This window comes from Hirundo rustica, chromosome 20, assembly GCF_015227805.2.
Source record: "Hirundo rustica isolate bHirRus1 chromosome 20, bHirRus1.pri.v3, whole genome shotgun sequence".
In the NCBI taxonomy this organism is placed as follows: Eukaryota; Metazoa; Chordata; class Aves; order Passeriformes; family Hirundinidae; genus Hirundo; species Hirundo rustica.
Genome location: NC_053469.1, coordinates 5,120,454 through 5,141,264, shown reverse-complemented (window position 1 = coordinate 5,141,264; position 20,811 = coordinate 5,120,454). Strand labels below are relative to the sequence as shown.

Below are 20,811 nucleotides of genomic sequence, written 5' to 3'. Positions count from 1 at the left end.
AGTTCTCCTCTGCCACAGATTTTCAGTACTTTCAGCTTGTGGCAGCTGGTTGAAGATGACCCACTGCTGGCCAACCACCCCACCCCTGTGCTGGTCAGGAGGGCAACATCAAGGCATGACAGGATGCCAGTTCTGTGCCTGGGGTGCAGGAGGGTGTTGAGGTGAAAAAGCAACATGTTCAACACAACAGGCACAAAACATTGCACTGTGAACTGTGTTTTGCAGGGTCTGTGCTCCACTTGGAGCTTCCAGACTGCTGTTCAAGGAAATTGCCATCAATGTCAGCCTCACCACCACTATTAGACATCTCATCCATGTCCAGGCCCAGCTTGAACCCATTTAACTTGTAACGGATAATGAGATAACAGCATGACATGCAGCAGCTGAAGATTATTTAAACACCCATCTGGTACCTGTTATGCAGCATACGTCCTATTGTTGTATAGGAAATATATGCCACCTCCCTCCCACATGGAAAGGAGAAGATCTATAGATGTATCTCATGCTACCCCTTCTTTTTGCACAGATGAGGTAATTCTCCTTCTCTGTGCTGTTTCTAGCATATCACTTTGCATTTCCCGTCTGTGTTTTGGGAGATGCAGTCCCTTCCAAGCTGTTGAGGCCTTGTGAAAACACGCAAGAGCACAATGAAAAATTTGCTCAGGACATCTCACCCCCTTCATACATCAGTCAGAAAAGACTCGGCAGTGAAACTGATTCTCCCTTTGCAAGACACAATGTGGCACTACCCTTTATCCCAGAGAGATTCAGGGGTGACAGTCCACGTCTGTGTTTGTTGGACCACACTGATTCTACAGGGGAATGGTGAAATACCTGTGGAAGCCTGAGAGGTGAACAAGGCAACCTGTTCGCACTTTAATCCAGATGGGCAGACGAGGATCTGCAGATCCCAGCTGAATAGCCTCATTTCTGTATCCAAGCTCTCCGCCTTCCTGTGTAGGATGACTTTGGCTGTTTTGCTGAAATGGCTCTCATAGTTCTGGCTCTCTGTGATCCCTCAGCAGCCACGGGCCGTGTTGTTGTGTATCCCGAGAAATCACGTTTCACAACACAGCTCTGCAGATGGGAGTCCACACTGCCCTGTTTTTCCCAAACATGACTCAGTTCTCTGCAAAAACTGTTCTCCCATGTAAATCCTGGACCGAACTCTGTGTCTGACGCCCCATCTAGCGTTCAGCACGGACAGATGCAGAGGAAAGAGGCGACTGGAGAATTCCCAGCATTTTCAGCGGTATTAAAACCCCTTTATAAAACTGATTTGTCTCCACAAGAGCTCGGAGGGAGCCCAGGCGACATGGAATCCTGCATATCCCACTGCCAGTTCCTTCCTCTGGACTCTCTGCAGTCTCTGGGTGTCCAAGAGGGGGTAGCAGCTGGAAAGCCCTGGAAAACGCAGCTCCTTCGGTGCTTGCCAGCCCATCCCGGGGCTTGGAGGACACCTGGGCAAACCCAGGAATGAAACCTACTTCATCCACGGAATGAGGAACCAAGAGCCTAAGCTGTGCCCACCTCCAGGCTCGATGGCAGCCTGGAATCTCTCAAACAGGGAACAGTGGCACATCCCGGCTGCTCGGCAGTCGGCAGCACTGGGCGCTCTTGCCAAGACAGTCATCAGACCCTTGAGCAGGTATTTTGAACACTGAACAACGCTGCTCAGTGTTTTTCCAATGAGATTTCAAAAATAAAATGGGAATTACTGAAAAGTGTGTTTCACATTGTTTTTAATGAATAAAAGAAGTGTCTGCGGAGAAAACAAACCCTTTTCCACTGTCTGTCCTTTGCAAACGCCTTTTTTTTTTTTTTTTTTTTTTTTTTTTTGGTGGTGGTGGGGGGATAGTGAAGTTGTCAGGACAAAAAAATCTGCTCTGAGGACTCGATTTTATTACAGCAACTTTCTGGCACCTTCAGTGCTGCGAATTGCAGGCAGTGCTACGGAAATCCTCGGGCTGTGTAATGTTGCGTGCACAACCACTCGCAATTAGGGCCCAAAACAAGCATCTCTGTATTCTCCGTTAATCACCAACCCAATTAGCACCTTGGTTAAGATGCTGAGAGGTTACAGTCCTCCTCCCATCAGAGCTGGGATTGTTCTAGTGAAACTCTCACTCCGCCTATGCAATGCTCTGTTCACACTTCCAGCTCTCCTGGAGCAGCGTGATAAGTCTGTTAACTCATTAACACCTCCAGCTTACAGCAGAGTTGGCTTCCAGCCCCTTCAGCAGTCCCAGGCTCCACGCTCCAGGAAGTTTTTCTGCAGTTTCTGTTTTGGTTTCTTTTCCTGCTGAGCCAGGCTGGCAGTCAGCTCGCACCATGAAGTTCCTGAAGGCTGCTGTAATCCTTGTTCTTGCGCCCACTCTGACGCCGGCTTTTGACCCTCTCAGCGCTTCAATCGTGGCGGGAAGCGCTGTCATGGCTTGGCACCTCTTCTCCTCCGACTCCTGGCTCAAGTGCCGCTTCCAGGAGTGCTGCAAAAAGAATGGCACTGTGAGCTTCAGAGGTAAGGCAAGGGCATGCGGGGCCAAAGCTGGTGTTCCTTCCCAGGGCGGTGAGAGCTTCCTTCGGTGGGGCTGTGGAAGATACGGGTTACCACTCACAGCGGATCGACGAGGCAGAGGCTGCGCTGACCTAATATTCCTTGTCCCACAAGAAGTTGTGTACCCTGCTTCTCTGAGCAGTACCGGAGCGTTTTCCTTGCTGATTTCTTGGTTTATACTGGCAGAAATGGGCTGTGTAGGATTATGGCACCATCAGGGTGGCAAATGCCCTGGATAGACCTCATCAATGTGTATAAATAGCTAAAGCAGGGGTACCAAGAAGGTGGATCAGGCTCTTCCTGGTGGTGCCAAGGTCACGAATCAACAGGCAGGGAACGCAGCTTGGGAAAATTACTGAAACTTTACATTTTGATAGATTAATGTAATATGCCTCAATGAACAAAGCCTGTGATAGAAATATGTATTGCTGAGGTTGAACACTTAGAATGTAGAAATTATGGACCACAAGGAGATTTTGTAGAAACCATTTTGTAGGCGACAAGTAAAGACTCAGATACTGCATTGCGAAGTCCCTACCAGAGCAAAAGAATACTAAAAAGATACTAAAATCATGGACTAATTAGCGTAAAAAGCGAGACATCAATAACCAATAGAGGGTAGAATAGTAACTAATGAAAGAAAATTGTCATTTAGAACCGATGGGTAATAATTTCTTTGCTTGTTAAAAAGGCATAAATGCCTGAAAAAACTGTCTCTGTGGAGGCTGCAATTTGGTGGACCTGGCCAGAATAAAGCAACGCCTTCCTCGCTGACACTAAAAAGCCGGTGTTGGGGGATTTAATTTCCCCGGCGGGTTTGGTAAGCAGGTGACTGGCCGCGGCGCTTCCCATCCTCCCCTTTCCCGGGATTCGAGCTCTCCGCCCTGCCCGTCGCTTTGCCCGGCACAAAGATGGCGGCGGCGGCGGCGGCGGCAACCCCCCTCATGGGGCGGGAACGCGCGGGCGCGCAGGCGCGGTGGGCGCGGCGCGCGCGCTCGGGGCGGCCATGGCGCGGTCGGTGCCGCTGCTGTGGGTGCTGCTGCCGGGGCTGGCGGCGCTGGAGCCGCTCAGCGTGGGCCTGGCTATCGGCGTGGCCTCGGCGCTCACCGGCTACCTGTCCCACCCCAGGTTCTACTGCAGCTACGTGGAGTGCTGCCCCCGCGCCGGGCAGCGCCTCAATGCCACCGGTACGGCGGGGGCGGGGGGCGGCCGGGCTGCCCCCGAGCTCGGGCCGGTCACTGGGCAGCGCGGCCCGGGGCGTGCGCGGTGACCGGCGGTGCTGAGCTGTCCCTCTCCCCGCAGCGCTGAAGGCGCAGCTGGACAACAGGCTCTTCGGGCAGCACCTTGCCAAGGACGTGGTGCTGAAGGCGGTGCTGGGCTTCAGCAACAACCCCAGCCCCAAGAAGCCGCTGATGCTGTCGCTGCACGGCTGGGCCGGCACCGGCAAGAACTTCCTCAGCCAGATCCTGGCGGAGCAGGTCCACCCCGCCGGGCTGCGCAGCAAGTTCGTCCATCTCTTCCTGGCCACCCTGCACTTCCCCCATCACGACCAGGTCAAGCTCTACAAGGTGAGGAGGGGCAGGAGGTGGCCCGGTTACCCCCAGTCGGTCCCTAAACCCCTGCTGGGCGCTGTCCTGAACATCTCCCGCACGTTCCCGCTGGGATGAGCTCAGCTGATCGGAGCATGATGCTGATAAATGCCAAGGTTGTGAGTTCGATCCCTGTATGGGCCATTCACTTAAAAATTGGACTCGATGATCCTTGTGGGTTCCTGCCAACTCAGAATATTCTGATTCGTATTCCTGACAGCTGGAGGCGTGCAGCTGGGTGTTGCAAAGTTGATGCTGAGGAGCCGTGAAATCAAAACCGAGATAGTTTCCATTTCCTAGCGCTACCCTCTCACCGATGCCATCTGCTGATTCCCGTGCTCCCTGCAAGAAGCTTGTTCCAGCTTCATTATCCTGGCTGTCCGGGATGGAAGGAACCTTCTCCACAGTCCCCGCGGGGCCATGTTTTGCACTTATGGCTGAAACAGTGTTGATAATGTTGAGAACAAGTGATATTTTGGGTGTTACAATAGTGCTTGCACAGCTTCAAAGCTTGCTAGTTTTTCCCACTCATATTGAGCAGGCTGGGAAGGACAAGAGATGAGGAGGGGGCACAGCCTGGACAGCTGACCCTCGCTGGCCAGAAGGATATTCCATACCACATGCTGTCATGCTCAGCCATAGAAAACAGGGGTTGAAGGAGGAAAAAATGGGGAGGCATTGGTTTCCAAGGTGATTGCTGCTCTAGCTCTGGACATTGGTCTGCCTATGTTGGGTGATTCCATTTCCTTGGTTTATTCCGCCAGTGAGTGCGGGATACTGAGATTTGACAGTGTGTCCCCAGAATCTGTCACATAGAAGAATCTTGCAGTACATCCAGTAAAGACCTTGTTTTTCAGTGGCTTTCAACCTCTTATTCCAGGAACAGTTGCAGAACTGGATTCGAGGCAATGTCAGTGCCTGTCCCTCCTCTGTCTTCATTTTTGATGAGATGGACAAAATGCATCCAGGTGTCATTGATGCCATCAAGCCCTTCTTAGACTATTACGAGGAGGTTGATGGAGTTTCTTACAGGAAAGCCATCTTCATCTTCCTCAGGTCTGTGGCACCAATTTCTGTCACTCTGAGATACTGAATATTTATTTATGATGATAATGATGTTTCTTGGGGACCTCATTCAAAGAACAGCAAAAATAAAAAAGCTCTGTGCAAAGGCAGTGGGGAGCACTCTGAGCTCGTGCCTGTGGCTTTAGTAGAGCAGGTCTGATGCTGTGCATGGCCACTGCAGCATGCTGAGCTCATGAAACTGGCCCAGAGCACAGGACATAAGAGTTCACATTTTGGGATGGGTGCACCAAGTACTGGACCTTGCTGGCATGGAATTAAATATCTTCAGAGCAGCTGTTTTGGTGCTGTTTTGGATTTGTGGCTATGAGAGTGTTGATAACACACCAATGTTTTGCCTGTTTCTGGATGATGTTTGCAAAGCTTCAAGGCTTTTCCCACAGTAGGCTGGAGGGGACACAGCTGGCACAGCTGACCTGAACTGCCCAGGAAGATATTTAATACTGTGGCAGGCCATGCTCAGCAATAAAAACAGGGGTGGAGAAGAAAGTTTCAGCTTTAAGATGTTGGTTATTCAGCATTTCCCTGGGCATTGGTCTGTGGGGTTGGTGAGTGATTTCTTTAGTCCTTCTCGGGTTTTTTTTTCCTCCTCTATTTGCTCCTCCTATTAAACTATCTTTATCTTGACCCAGAAGTCTTGAGACTTTTGTTCTTCCTATTTTCTGCTTCCATCCCACTGAGGCAGGAGGGAGTAAACAGGTGGTTGTGTAGGTGCTTCGCTGCTGGCTGGGGCCAACCCACCACACACTGATGGCTACTTAAAGACTGGAGACTTTCCCTAAATTTTGGCTTACAGGACTGTTTTTGATTATTTGTTTGATATCAAGGAGATTAGCAATATGTGTAACTGGCTGCAAAAGAAACTCTGGTTCAGTTGTGTCTGTATTTCACCACTGTACATTTTTCTTTTATGATCAGCAATGCAGGTGGTGATTTAATTAACAAAGCAGCTTTTGACTTCTGGTCAAGTGGAAAGCGCAGGGAAGATATTCAGTTGAAAGACCTGGAGCCCTTGCTCTCTGTAGGAGTCTTCAACAACAAGAATAGTAAGTCGCTTTGCCCCTAAAATGGGAAATTCATTCCTCAGTGGCTGAGACAAACTGCTCTGTGAACTCAGCCTGGCGTGTGGATCCTGTCATATGCAGGATCAAGTTTACAAACTCCTTTTTATGATTTTTCTCCCCCTCCAATTTATCCAGGTGGGCTGTGGCACAGCAGCATCATTGACAGGAACCTCATTGACTACTTTGTCCCTTTCCTGCCCCTGGAGCAAAGGCACGTGAAGATGTGTGTCAGGGCTGAAATGAGAGCCCGTGGCTATGCTGTGGATGAGAAGATTGTTCAGGCAGTGGCTGATGAGATGACTTACTTCCCCAAGGAGCAGAAGATCTACTCTGATAAAGGCTGCAAGACTGTACAGGCCAAGTTGGATATTCACGAAGATCTTGTGATGAGAGAGATGAAAGCCAGGGGTTGATTTCTACTTTGAGTCTCCAAAGCACTTTCAGAGCTTTTGGAAATCTGTGTATTTGCACTTACACTTTTTTACTGTTGCAGGGAGTATGGTGAAAATACCAGAGTGAGCTGTGTGGGCTTTGTAGCTTGTGTGATTGGTTTTGGGGGTTTTGGTTTTCTTTTTAGTTTTTTGGGGTTTTTAAACTTAATATAGAATTGGGACTTGGAGATCATCTACTGCCATCCTCTGCCATGGGCAGGGACACTTTCCACTGAATCAGGTCATTCATAGTCCCATCCAGCCTGGCTTTTAAGCGCTGTTCATCTCTGAACTGCTTGGTATTCCAGTCTTGCCCCCTTTAGTTTTCTTTTAATCTGTAGAGAGTTTCTAGTGTGACACAGCACTGGATACAGCCTCTCCTGCTTTAGTCTTCCAGAGTGCTGGGATTATTAAGTATTTAATTCCTCTTTAGTTTTCCACATAAACTAGATTGGAACAAAGGGAAACAGAGGAATTTTTCCAGATAGTCATACTCCCTTCCATGTACATGGTCCTGTTCATAGTGAAATGGAGGGATGTGTGCTGTATTCTGAACTATGATCTTATCTGCAAGGATGAACTCCTTGGTGCATTGCAGTAAGAGGATGATGTGGTAGAAATCTTCCTGTGCTTCAGGTGGGCATCATCCTACATCTCCTAGTGCAGTAATAGGGGAAGTCAGTATGAGCTCCTTAAATCTGTTTGTTACTAAATAACAGAGAGCAGGGGAAGAGGAAGTAAGAGCTTGCCCCATGTTTCTTTGGGGAAAAATAAATTGTTACAAGTGTTCTTTAAAGGGACTAAGTAAATTGTGACTCCAGGTCTTCCTGTACTGAGGGACCCATCTGAGAGATCTGTAACAACATACTAGGCCAGTCTTCTGTTCTAAAGCAGAAAAATCTCTCATGAGAATTTGACTGTTGCACTTTGTCAGGTTAATCTGTGTGGGCTCCTGGGCCTGAAGTCTGTAAGGTCTTTAGTCGTCCCTCCCTGCTGCTCCTAATGGTCAAGGTGTGGATAATGCTACTCTCACTTTGCTTGGAAGACACTTGAATGGAAGAAATTATTTTTAATAGTGTATTTTTATGCAGAAGTGTAAGCAACAGTAACAATCCTATACCTCAGTAGTTAGGTATGTTTTCTAGTAGCTTTTAATGTTAAAAAATGCATGTGTGAAAGGGTGAGTGATGAGTTAAGAAGCTGGGAAAGATCAATTTAACCTTCACCCAGTGGGGAGGCTGGGTTTTAAATGCTGTTGCAAGCTTTAACTCCTAGTCTCCCATCACTTGTGTATTGAATGTTGTAATGCAAGACAGAAGTGCCTTTCACTTTGCTGATTGTACTGTGGTTTTAAATTAGTACAAGAGATGGGGCTGTTCTTGTGCTGCATCATCTATTCCCTCATTTGTTCTTAAACTTCCTTGAAGAGGTGATGCTAAATTATAATCATTACAATTATGTTAATTAAAATTACAACAGAGTTTAGCGCTCGTGTTAAGCTCTAAATTAAAAGTGTTGATTGCCTTTCACAGCCCCACTGGTGTTTGTCAAACGTTGGCAAGCTGTTCACAGTGACGAAATCTCCAGAGCCAAACACTAGTAAGCCATTAACCTTGGGACATTGGACTGTCACTTTTCAGTGTGATGTTTTGCCTTCTAACTGATTTATTCATAGTTGTATATGCTGCATCCAGTTTCACTTACTCCAAAAAGAAAATATTTGTGCTATTTCAAAACACTAAATACTACCATACTGCAGTTGCAATAAAAACCTAAGTTACTTCTTCTCTCTTGGTTAATCATTTGCAGATATAGGAAAGTACTAGTTTATGCAGTTTGCAACCAGCTGCACTGCACGTTTCTGTTACACTTCCTTTCAAAGTGTGGGGCAGCTGTTGGCAGCAGCTCACGCCTCACTGAAGGGTCAGTTGTGAACCACGTGTTGTGCTCTAAGGATGCACCAGGAAATGTCAGGGAGCTGCCTGGGAAGCGCAGGCTCTGCTGTTCACTTGGACTTTATCCCTCCTGGGACAGCTCAGCTGCTTGTCCCTCCCTGGGATGTCTTTGGCTGGCAGGACAGCAGCACTTCCTCCTTCCCTGGATTTAAACCATGGCCTCTGATTTTATGGACACAGTGTGAGATCTCAGAACACTCCCTGCAGAAAGCTGAACTAAAGCAGCAGCTGCTTGTCCTGGACCCTGGTAAGAACAGAATTCACTCTTGGGGACTGCTCAGCTCCTCTCACCTGGCCAATGGACTGTTTCTCTGGGTAGCAGACCCTTCCCCCATGACAATTTCCTTTAAATTATCTGATCCAGTCTTAAATGGCCTATTAAACAGAATAATGGCCAAAGTTACACAGTCATATCAAGGAAGAGTGAGGACCTTAGCTCTGACACCATAGAGGGAAGGAATAACAACAGGATCAGAAGGATCAAACCTGGGAGTGATTTCAGGCACAGCTGTGTCTTTTACCCAGATGGAGCTGCTCCTGGCCAGGTCTGCAGAACAGAAAAAAGGTTAAATAGAGACAGTCTCCACCCCTTCCACATCATTCCTGCTCTCCAGAGGAACCTTCCATCTACTCTGGGCCATTCAGGGTACAATAGAATGAAATACTGGCTACCAACATATATCAAATGCTGGCATTGATGCTGTACTGGCACACAAAGCAGAGCTAAGACAGTTCTGGAAGACCCACAAGACAGCTTGGTTGTACTGATTCTCTCAGTACCAGACCGTACTACAAGTTTATCATCTGCTTTTTCCCATTAGCCAGTTACTTGCTATAATCAGGAAGTCAAAGAAACATAAATACCTGAGTTCAAAGCACTAATTTGATTGACAATTTTATATCACATATCTTCAGAGCAAGTGGACCGCTGGAGCCTTACTGGCCCTTTTTTCTTCCCCCTTGCGGAGAAAAGTCCAAGATGCTGCCACTGAAAACGTGGGTGGCTTCAAACAGAGCCTGCAGTGTTCAGGCAGTGGTACTACAGTGGGAGGAGGAGAGGAGCAGCAGGGTTTTAACTGCTCTCTACAGGACAAGTTCATCCTTACTGAGCACACATGCATCGAGGAAGTTTGCCTCTTCAAAAACCACACAGCTGTAATCAGTATAGACAGTCCAGAAGTGCAGTTTCCACTCCACGCTTGATTTGTTTCACCAGACAGCAAAGTGTCACATGTCCTATCTCTGCCCTTTGAACTGCAGAAGGGAGACACCTGTACTCAAGCACAGCTCCAACAGCCAGGAGTGCAGTGTGCTCTTCCTCAACATGGAGCAAATCTGTGCAAAATTAGTATCAAATCCCTGAATGCAAAGAACAGCAGAAGGTAGCTAAGAAATACATTTCTGATGAGAAAAGTTTATTTTGAACAGCAACTGGAAAGAAAAAAGCCTCTGCAGTGCTCACATTCAGAAATGAATCTGACACCTTTCACAGTAACTTCAGTGGACACATTTTATGGGTTATTTTTTTTTCAAATGCCTTTAGATCTGCCTCCAGCCCTGCCTCAGAGGCACACAGCATGGTGAGAAGATGAAAAAGGGAAACTCCTGCAAGCTGACCCCTGAATTCAACACATAAATGAAGAGAAACCTCTTTTCAATTTCCATGGTGTAAAATTTAATCTGTACCCATTTCCCATGACGTTGCAGCCTTTCCATGAAGCTGACTCACCACTCCCAGAACACAGCTCTCCCTCCTGAGATCACTCCTGGGAGAGCCTGCTGTGGGCAACTTCACACATAAAAACCAACCTAAAACAGGAACTGAGTACACAATGAGTGTGGCATTTAACGATTTTAACTAACTTCCTTGTAATATTAAGTCTGCCCTCTAAACACTATTTACCACAAAACGTTTTATATTCTTGGTTTGACACACAGGAGACTAAATTATACCTCAATTGTGAAAAAGACAATGGCACTGTGTGACGTCAGATAGAAGAGCCCGGATTTTTTAATTCCAGAATCCCCCCTTATCTTTGCTGGGCCCAAGCTGTTGAAGGCAAAAAGACACCTGTTCTATTTTTAATGCATATTCCCACACAGGGCCAATGAAGGCTTTCAGAGACACAGGAACTTTGATTAAAATTCTCAATATTGTCTAGAGAGCATCCACATCAGAGCAAAACGGAATTAAATTCAGGTCATAGTCTCAGTCCTTCTATACCTGTCAAGAGTGTGCCAAAGGGTTCCGACGATCGAAACATGATTCAAGGAGTCTTGAGCCCTCCCAGATCCAGGAATTCCCAAAGCAGTTCCTTCTTACCTTCACAGCACAAGGCTGAAGCACTCGGGAGCCGTGACTGGTGACAAAAACGCAGAGCCACTGCTGCTTATTTACACACCAGTTAAAAAATAGTGTTCCTTTCTTTAAAAAAGACTTAAAAATGAAATGTCTCAGGTCCCCCACTTTGTGATTAAATTAAATTTGCTTCTTTGCAGGTTGTAGCAATAAAGCATTAGAAGTCATAATAATAATCCAGCTTTGCATCCACAGTTTTACATCCTTTATCTGAATAGATTCTCTCCTCTCTGGGAAAGTAGGTCATTTCGTCAGCTATCCTGCTCACAATGTCTTCATCCACCGTGTAGCCACGTGAGTCAATCTCAACCCTGACACACATTTTCACATGTTTGTATTCCAGAGGCAGGAAAGGAATAAAGTAGTCAATGAGGTTTCTGTCAATCAAGGTGCTGTGCCAAAATCCACCTGTGAAGGGAAAGAAGTCTGTTAGCATTTCTGTAGTTAAACATCACCATGGGTTAAATGGGAGCAAGGGGCAGATCACAGCTAAGGATTCACCTGGGATTTTAGGGCACTATAATGCACAAGTCAATACAAGCCCCTTCTCATGTTACTTTGTGCATAAAATTTTGGACAGACACATAAATGTGGTCCTTGAGGCTGAATGAATGAATTTTGACTGTGCTTGAGCCTTGCAACTTTTTTCCCTCTCTCACTTAGAGAGGGACAGATTTTCCCTCTCTTATTAACTCTCCCAGACCAGTTTTCTTATTCCTTTTTTTGGAGCTTGTATCTAAGCTTTTAAAGAAGTACAGTGAGTTTGCTTCCAATGCTAAATTTAGAACATGATTATGTTAAAACCCCTTTTCACCAGAGGTCCTGTGTGAGGAAGCCTATGAAACACTTCCCCCAAAATGTGCAGTCCAACAGGCAGCAAACAGGCTGGTGGCCAAGGTGCACACTGAGCTCCTTAATCTTCACTCATCCTGGGAGCCAACTGCAGGCCCCAAAACTGCATTTTTGCTCCTCACAAGCCAAAAACTGGAGGCCACTTCAAGAAGAAACCACAGCTTGTAAAAGCGCAGTTAAATGCAGCCCATCCCTTTTGTTTTACCACCTCAAAAGCATTCCCAGTTTTACTCACTATTTTTGTTGTTGAAGACAGACACAGAGAGTGCATTTTGGATATCTGTGAGCTGGATATCTTCCCTTGTCCTTCCATTTCTCCAGAAATCTAGTGCTACCTCTGTTATCTTTTCAGCTCCTGCATTGCTACGTAAAGAGACAACAGAGATTGCAGCTGGCAGTTTTAAATGTTATGAAGTTATGAAGTAAAAGCATGGAGTGTACAGAACAGCAACCCTGAGAAGCCACTGTTTACCTGAGGAAGATGAAGATGGCTTGTCTGTAGGACACCCCATCCAGCAGCTCATAGTAGTCCAGGAAGGGCTTGATTGAGTCAATGAGTCCTGCGTGCATTTTATCCATTTCATCGAATATAAAGAGTGACCGGGGACAGATGCTCACATTTCCCCGAATCCATGACTGCAACTGGTCCTGAGTGGCATAAAGGTGAAAGATGCTGAAAGAGTTTTTGTTGAAAAGACAGAAAAAAAATAAAAAATTGCACTTTCTGTTTATGGAACCTTGTCCTGAAGGAGTTGTTTCAGTGTAGTCATTTTAATAGCTTTGGCTTCTTGACTAAAACATGCTTACAAGCCGTAAATGAAGCCTCAACAAAATCTCATGCTGGTTCTGAAAAATTTTAAGATACCAAGAGACAAGATGGGAGAAGCAGAAATTCTCCTAGCTATTCCTACAAAAAGCAAAAATGAAAGTGCACAGTAGGACAAAAAATGGGTCTCACCAAGGAACAGCTACACAAAGCCAAGCTCTGACAAGGCAGATGATGACTTTTGGCAGCACTTTGGTCTCAACAACCTTAATATAAACAATATTAAATTTGCTACCTGGCAGCAGCAGTGAGAAATTGCACCTGCAGTCAATGGCAGAAGCAGAAACAAAATTTAACTCCCTGTGTTTTAATCAATCAGAAGTTAAATTAAGACAATTACAAGTCCTTCTTAAAACACTGTTGTCCGGAAAGGCAAATGCTTTATTACATTGAAAGAATCTCTCACTAAGCATTGCATTTTCATCTTGAGTATTACACTGAAGATCAATAATGCATTATATGGGGGGAAAAGGGTTGATGTGCTGGTAGATGAATGGGAAATAACTGTTCTGACTATTTTCAGTGATTCATCACTGTTTTATTTATTCTACTCAGCCCCTGCAGGTGTATTTGGGACAAGCAGCACTACTTTCTCCTACTGCCTTGGGCAGCAGATTTCCCAAGTGTATTCATTCACCTCAAAACAAATGCAGAAAAGCATCATTTTATTTCAAAATGGCTCAGTTAAAAGAAGGGGGAAAATAAGTTGTAAAAGAGGAAATGTCTATTTCCTCCATTTAGAAATCAGGTTTGTAGAGCCTTCTGTTTCCATTTTTAACACATACAAACTGAATATCAACACGCAGTACTACAAGACAATGGCACTCATTCAAACTGTGCAGTGAACAAAGTTAGAACAAAAAAAAAAACCCATTAAACACATCTGAGCTACTGCTCCATGGTGTCTCCCTGCCTACAGAATGACACAATTCCAAATACATCTACCTGTACCTTTCTGACAGCAGAGTATTTTGTGATTTTGGTTTACAGCTTGGAAATGGATCCACAGAAATCTAAATAACCTGCTCAGTGTGCAGTAGAATGGACAATGATGCCAGTGCGAGCGTGCCATGGTGCCTGGCAAACCTGGAGGTCACTGGGTTGTTTCCCAGAGCCACGAACTATTTGGTTTTTGCAGTGCCCACCAACACATCACCTTACCAGGAATCGCGCTTATCCTTAAGACAGTCCCATCTCTAAGCAATGTGCAGAACAAAAATTAAACCGTATCACTCTTCCCTAAAGAGAGGCTCAAAACACACACAAAAAACTTCACATTCATGGGAAAACCAATCCTGATGGATGTTAGGATCTACACAGTTCTGTACAGAAGATCCCCCGACTGGCATAGCATGCATCTTACTGCATAAACTAACAATCTAGGTCTGATGTACTGATCACGCCATGGCGTTTATAACTAACTGCAGCTGATTCTTACCTTGTAGAGGTTGATGCTGTGAGCGTGAGGGAAGTGTAAAGTTGCCACGAACTGATGGACATATTTACTCTGCAGACCTTTTTTATAAATGCTTTCGGCGACGATCTTACTGACAAAGTTTTTGCCTGTTCCAGTCCACCCGTGCAAGGAGAGCGCGAGAGGCTTTTTGGCGTTGGTGTTGTTCAAGAAGCCCCTCACGGCTTTTACAACCACCTTGCTCACCAAGTGCTGTCCGAACAGCTTCTTGTCCAAATCCTCCTGCAGAGCTGCATGGAGAGACCAGACTGTCAGCGGCGGGGAGCGGGCCGGGCGCGGGCTCACCCCGCCCGCGGTGGCGGCCGCCGGCCCCGGGCAGGGGCCAAAGGGCCGGGCTGGAGCGGCGGCCCACGGGAAGGCCCCGCGGGCTCTGCCCGGCTCCCGGCGCCGCCGCTGCCCCGGCGCCCTCCCGCCACCTCCCCTCAGCCCATCCCGGTCCCGCACCGGCGGCGGCGCGCCTGTCGTGCCGGTGGAGGCAGCACTCCCTGAAGTAGCAGTAGAGCCGCGGGTAGGAGATGATGCCGGTGAGGGCCGAGGCAGCGGCGCCCGCGATGGCGAGTCCCAAGCTGATGGGCTCCACGGCGCCGGCCGGCGTTAGGAGCGGCAGCAGCACCAACGCCAGGGCCGCCCGCAGCGCGCCCCGCCGCAGCTTCATCGCCCGCCCGGCCCAGCCGCCCGCCCGCCGCTTCCGCCCCTCCGCGCCGCTTCCGCCGCCGCCATCGCGGGCGCGGGGAGAGGCGGGGCCGGCGCCGAGGGGCGGCCGCCATGTTTGGGCGGGAACGGGCGGGGCCAGCGCTGAGGGGCTGAGGAGCCGCCGCCATGTTTGGTGCGGCAGCCGCCGCCGTCGGGAGCGGAGGACAGCTTAGAGCAGTGCAGTTATTCAATGGTACATTCTGTGGCCGCGTCGCCGGGTGTTAGAATAGAGGAATCAAAGAATCATCATGGTTAGAAGAGACCTGTAACATCATCATGTCCAACCGTCCGTCCAGCACTGTCACTGTAACCCCTAAACCACATAACACACACCACCCAGTGCCACATCCTGGCGCCTCTTTAACACCTCCAGGAATGGTGCTCCCCCAACCTCCCTGGGTAGCCTATTCCAAAGCCTGATCACCCAAACAGTGAAAAATTTCGTTTCTTATATCTAATCTAAATCTCCCCAGTGTCATCTTAAGGCCATCTGTTCAAGGGATCTTCCACTGACCTGCACAGGGCGCAAGCTCAGGGGCAAACTCGCCCCTGGCCTGGCACAGAAATTCTTTCCCTTTTCTGAGAAAAACTGAAATCTGAGGTTGCCCCTCCCCACCCTGGAGCTGTCACTGCTGAGCGATGGGACAACCTGGTCATTGGCAGCACCAAAAACCACAAACCAGGAAAAACCCATTAGCGTGAGTTCCAGAAGAAAAAAATGCTATGTTCACTTAAAAACACTTTTACTATTTTCAAGTTACAAGTCTTCACTACAAGTACCCACACTGCACTTCTGGAGAAGACATGTGGACAAGAAGACAAGCTCCCAAGAGCTTCACATTTATGAAGTAAAGAGCATTGCTGCTTTTAAAGAATCTTTTTTTAGTATTAAATGGTGAAAAGAAAAATCTATAAAAGCCGATTTGTTTTCTCACTAAAAAATACCAACCATGAAAGCTCATTTTCCATTACAAAACTTCATTTATAAGAACATATTTATATACAAAGTTACACCAACCAAAGCATTGACAATCACCTGCAAACTGATTCACTACAAGATCACACAGGAAAAGCTTCGTAGGTAACATCAGCATCTGAAGGTAGTGACTCTTCCCAACATCCATCACAGGTCACTGACATAAAATCCTTTACTGATGGAAAATACTAACAACTCCAAAGGCTGCAGTCCACATTGATCAGTATCGCCTGTTCATCTTCTTGAACTTTTCATAATGATAATCATCTGTGGCTTTTTCATTGAGGGGACGTTTGCGATTTGGAGGAGACCCTTCAAAAGAAAAAGAAGGAAATTTTATATCCCTGTCCTTTCACAGGAGACATTTCCTGAGTTCTGCCACCTCCCTTAGACAGCCCCCACTACGTGAGGTTATTGCCTTACACCCTTTGCTATTCCACCAAACCCTCATCAGAAAACTTTGGCAACACTTCACCCTTCATCCTCAGCACTCCGTCCCTGAGCATCTCTACAGACATCATCCAGAGTTTCTGGTGTGATCTAGTGGTGCAACAGCCGGCTCTCTTGGACTGCTCCACTCCTGCTACCCCAGGCACTCAGAGAAGAGGAGGGAAGGAGAGCCAGATGGTTCCTCTGCACAAGACCCCTGAAGAGTTTCAGTGTCTCCTTACAACCGTTCAGATTTGGAACTTACGCTCAGGTTCTGGCCTCTCTGTGTCCCCCACTCTCAGTGGACGGGGCTTTGGCTCCTCCTTGTTCCTTCGCACTGGTGCATTCAGCTCCTCGTGATAAACTGCAAGAAGGAAAACATCAGATAAGGAATATTCAACTGGAGCACTCTCAGCCAGATGAATAAATTTCTATGGCCTTTGTTATAAGTGTTCTTTACCAGAAACAACAGAAGTTCAGAACCAGTTCCTTCTTGGAATTGGTTTCTACAGCTAATCAGGCAAGATGGGGCAGAGCAAATTTCAACAATTTCAAGTGACCCAAACACGCTTCACTTCTATCAGAACACACCAACCTGATTCCCATCACCCCTGTAAGCATGGAAGGACACAGCAGAAGGCTGCCTTTCCTTTAGATGTCTGCAGCATCAGAGGATCACACAGAAATGAATTCCTGTCTCCTGTCCAGTAAGGTCTGTGTTTGCTTGGCCACCTGTCTGCTCTGGCAGCCTACAAACTGGAGTCTTTCCATCATACACCATCATTTCCAGCACGCTTAAAGGCACAACTTAAAGAAAACATCTTGACATTTATGAGGCAGTGTTAGCTGGGAGTTCAGAAAGCCCAGCCATGAGAAATACATCCCTCTCCTTACTGATGGGCAGGAGAAAAAGACTAGGCCAGATAAGATCTATCTGAGCATCCCAGGAAAAGCAATCAGACGTGCTGATACATGGACTAACTCCTCTGTCCCAACTGGGTCAGGAGAGACACTCAGGACTTACATCTGTTGTGCTGGACATAATTAACAGCCATGTTGGTGGGAACAAAGGAAGTTTCACTGTCTTTCTTTTTGTTCTGCTGCTCTGCCAGCAGCTTGGCCTTGGCCTCTTCAGTTGAGATGATGTTTTTGATTTTTGCACTAGAAGAAAAAAAAAAATAAAAATACTCAGTCATAGTTAGAAAGGGTAGCAGGCACAGAAGTGGATGGAGGATTTGGAGGTCAGTAATAGCACTGCTGTGGTATCTGAGGCAGTTTTTGAGAGTGGAGGCAGTGCTATAGAAACAGACACATTGTTCCAAAGGTAAAAAGGAAGCTCCTATCTTTGTGCATCACTTCAGTGCAGGACACAAAGGGGTCCTGCAGAAAGCTGCTGGGGTCAGGTCACACAAGAGCCTTTTCCCAGAAGTCACAGGATGGAGCTGCACTGAGCCCTGCGGCTGTGTAGGACGTGCTGTGCTAATTACCACACCAATCCAGAACAAGGCTCAATCCCACCCCATCCCAAACTGGGGATGTGCAATCCAGGCATAGTGCTGCTCTGCCAGCCAACAAATGCTCATCCTGTCAATCCTGGCCAGCACCCACAGAGCCGTGAAACACATACTCGATTCCCAGGTCCACTTCAGGAATGCCGCTCAGCATCTGGTTGGACAACATCTCCTCAGTCTTCTTGGCAGAGGAGACACGGATGTTCTCTGGCAGCTCGTACAGGGAGTCCTCAGCATTCTTAAGCTTCACTTTCTGCTCCTCATTCTCCACAATTCCCTTCCTCTTCTTCAGCTCAGTCTCAATGTACTTCATCCTAAATAGCCGCACACAAGGGACAGGGTATTTAATTCTGTCCCTGTACTCTGTTCCAGCACTGCTGGAACACAGCTGCATCCCTGCCCTGACAGCTGGGAGAGGAAAGAATCACCTCTCCAAAAGCACTCAGATAATATTAATAACAAGAATTCATTATCCAAGAAACAATCAGATCCTCCAAGGTCTTTAACAGCCAGCAGGGAAGGCTCCCACTGGGATTTAGTGCCAAGCTGGCTGGTTGGCACCTCCTAGCTTTGTCCACGAAAAAGCCTTCTCAATTGCGGCAGGCGGGAAGTGAAAGGGCAAGGGAAACTTTCAGTGAGAACTGGGAAGATGTCCTGAGCTGCTCAGAATCCATGACATAAAAAAATAAACAGTGAGGGGCCACTCAGCCTGATTCAACACCAGAGACACAACACAGCACGACTCACATGTCAGCATCTTCATCCCGCCGGTTGGTTTCTGCTGAGAAGGAAGTTCCCAAATTCAGATCTTCCTCTTCATTAATCCTAGGTGGAAACCACAATGTTTACACTTTTGTTGTTGTTGTTGTAGGCTGTTTGTTTTTTTGGGGAGAGGTGGGTTTTTTAAAAGTAATTTAACAAGTTAGAGCAAAAGTAACTGGCCAGACAGCATTATATGAAACTCTTCAAAGTGACACAACCTCTGGTTAATTAATTACCAGTTGTCATTAAATACTAGTCCAGGGAGAGATTTTCAGAGCTCACATGCACTTACCTGTCCTTGCCTCTTTCTTTCAGCTTCTTCATGTCCACCATTCCCCCAGATTTTATCTTAAATGGGTCATCCTGTAAAACAAGAAATAACAAAAATCCATGAAGCTTCCCTCTGGCTTAATGCTCGTCTTCAAAATCTGGACGAAACCACAGGAAACATTTAGGAATTGAGCTGTGACACCAGTCCTGCCCCAGGCTGGACTCCCACAGTCAGTGTTCTCACACCATCACATCTGAGCCCCGAGGTGATGGAATTGTCCAGCACTTACCACAAGTGTGGCTTCTTCTTGCAACTTCTCTCCCACCAGCAGAGCTACAGCACTGGTCAGGCAAAGAAAGAAGATAAAATTCAGCAGAAGGAAACACAGTACCAACAATACTGCATTGCTTTATCCTTCTCTAAGTCTTTTCCATCCTCAGGCTTTAACATAGAAACTCCTCTGTCAGGAACACAGTTTTGGCAGTGTCTGACATAACAGTTTGTACTGGAAGGAGGCAGATGACAAGAGAGAAACTGTCTGTCACATTGCACCCCTGGACAAAACACAATTTCCCCTCCCCAGTGCCACGTCCCTTACCTCACCCCATTGGGCCGCTTTCTGAGGCTCTGAACTTCTTTGGCTTCCTCAAGTTTTAACCTAAAGAAAAAAATACATTTGACTTAGTACTTGAGGCTTTGGTTTTAATTAAATCATTTTCTTTTCTGCAGTTAACACAGAATTTTCTATTCAACTTTGCCCTAAACCTCTGTGTATCACATCCACTTTTCAGGTTTCACGTTAAATAGGTATTTGCTATTTATTTAAGCAATCCCACGCATCTGAGCAATCAGAAAAAAACTAAAAACAAGACACTTGCTGGATTTGTTCCTTTCTGACGCCTTCCCTCAGCTGAGGAAGGCAGCACCAAACACTGAAAGGCTTGAACAAACCAATTTGGGAAGGACAAGCCAAAATACATTCAGCCATGAGTGACTCTGAAGAAAGTTGACGGCGAACTGAAATCTCAAGTGTTTCTCCCTAAACTGAGAGGAATCCGTAACTTCTGGGCTCACGTAACGCTGTGACGCGAGCTGTGACGTCACGCCACAACGCAGTGGTTCAATACGGCACCATGCCGTGACGTCACCGCTCACAGCAGGGCCGTGCGCGACGACATGACACGACACAATGTCGTGAGACCCGAAAACTGCCCTGCTGGACTAAAGCACACCCGGGGTCCCGTTCCGTTCCGTCCCGTCCCGACCGCCGCAGGACCGGGCGCGGTCGGGCTTCCCGCTGAGCCCGGCCGGGCTCCCGCCGGCGCCCGACCCACCTGACCTCCTCGGCGAGCTGCTCGTCCTCCTCCTCCTCCTCCTCGTCCTCCCTGCGCCGGCGGAAGGACTTCTGGCCCGGCATCGCCGCGGCTGCTGCGCCGCGCCACGGCCGCCACACCGCCGCTTCCCTCCCGCGGCTGCGGCGTGCGGCGATGACGCCACAAGCCCGCGACGAAGCCGGGCCACCCCGCCCCTCTGCCCGCTCTCCGGCCGGGCGAGAGCCGCCGTCCCGGCGAGCGGGGCCGGGAGCGCTCCGTGCCCTCCCGCACGGGGCTGGGAGCCCTCGTGCCCGCCCCGGCCATGCACTGCCTTTTCTGAGAAGACCTCGTCTAAGTCACGAGGGTCGTTCCGTTTCTCGGCAATCCCGGCAGCGCAGCCTCCGCCGGTGGCCGGTGCCTGTCAGGGACGGCGTGGAGAGAGGGCGCCGTGGGGAGCGTCGGTCCCACACCCGGGTTTACAGCCCAGCCCTCGGAGGGGGACGCGGCTCATTCACCGGCTGCTCCCCGCTGACAGAGGCACCGAGCCGCACCGTTGTGTGCCCGACCGAACGAGCCGGGGTTCACCCCTCCAGCACCCGCCCTGGGGGCTGAGCCCTGACTGCTCGGGGAGCTCTCGGTGCCGGGACCCCGCGGGGTCAGCGCCACCAC

At 48.0% G+C, this 20,811-nt stretch overlaps 3 protein-coding genes across 4 annotated transcripts; 1 reads left to right on the top strand and 2 right to left on the bottom strand.

Moving 5' to 3' along the window:
- The first annotated feature begins 2,240 nt into the window (after positions 1-2,240).
- On the top strand, positions 2,241-8,508 carry LOC120761669 (torsin-1B-like). Of its 2 annotated transcripts, none has more exons than XM_040083180.2 (5): positions 2,241-2,518; positions 3,857-4,122; positions 5,024-5,199; positions 6,145-6,272; positions 6,426-8,508. In XM_040083180.2, the coding sequence occupies exons 1-5, from the start codon at positions 2,332-2,334 to the stop codon at positions 6,701-6,703; spliced, it is 1,035 nt and encodes a 344-aa protein (XP_039939114.1). In that variant the 5' UTR covers positions 2,241-2,331; the 3' UTR covers positions 6,704-8,508. The 2 variants fall into 2 exon arrangements, with proteins under 2 accessions (XP_039939114.1, XP_039939115.1); XM_040083181.2 differs by lacking the exon at positions 2,241-2,518 and adding an exon at positions 3,550-3,741.
- A 1,562-nt stretch (positions 8,509-10,070) lies between these two features.
- On the bottom strand, positions 10,071-14,857 carry LOC120761670 (torsin-1A-like). The gene is made up of 5 exons (XM_040083182.2): positions 14,632-14,857; positions 14,152-14,417; positions 12,360-12,535; positions 12,123-12,250; positions 10,071-11,443 (listed from the first exon to the last, which is right to left on the bottom strand). Exons 1-5 carry the CDS (start codon positions 14,840-14,842, stop codon positions 11,193-11,195), a joined length of 1,032 nt encoding a protein of 343 aa, XP_039939116.1. The 5' UTR covers positions 14,843-14,857; the 3' UTR covers positions 10,071-11,192.
- Positions 14,858-15,841: 984 nt separating this feature from the next.
- On the bottom strand, positions 15,842-20,793 carry C20H9orf78 (chromosome 20 C9orf78 homolog). The gene is made up of 9 exons (XM_040083226.2): positions 20,164-20,793; positions 19,428-19,487; positions 19,119-19,170; positions 18,851-18,921; positions 18,544-18,621; positions 17,913-18,110; positions 17,310-17,446; positions 16,551-16,649; positions 15,842-16,168 (listed from the first exon to the last, which is right to left on the bottom strand). The coding sequence occupies exons 1-9, from the start codon at positions 20,244-20,246 to the stop codon at positions 16,077-16,079; spliced, it is 870 nt and encodes a 289-aa protein (XP_039939160.1). The 5' UTR covers positions 20,247-20,793; the 3' UTR covers positions 15,842-16,076.
- Positions 20,794-20,811: the final 18 nt, after the last annotated feature.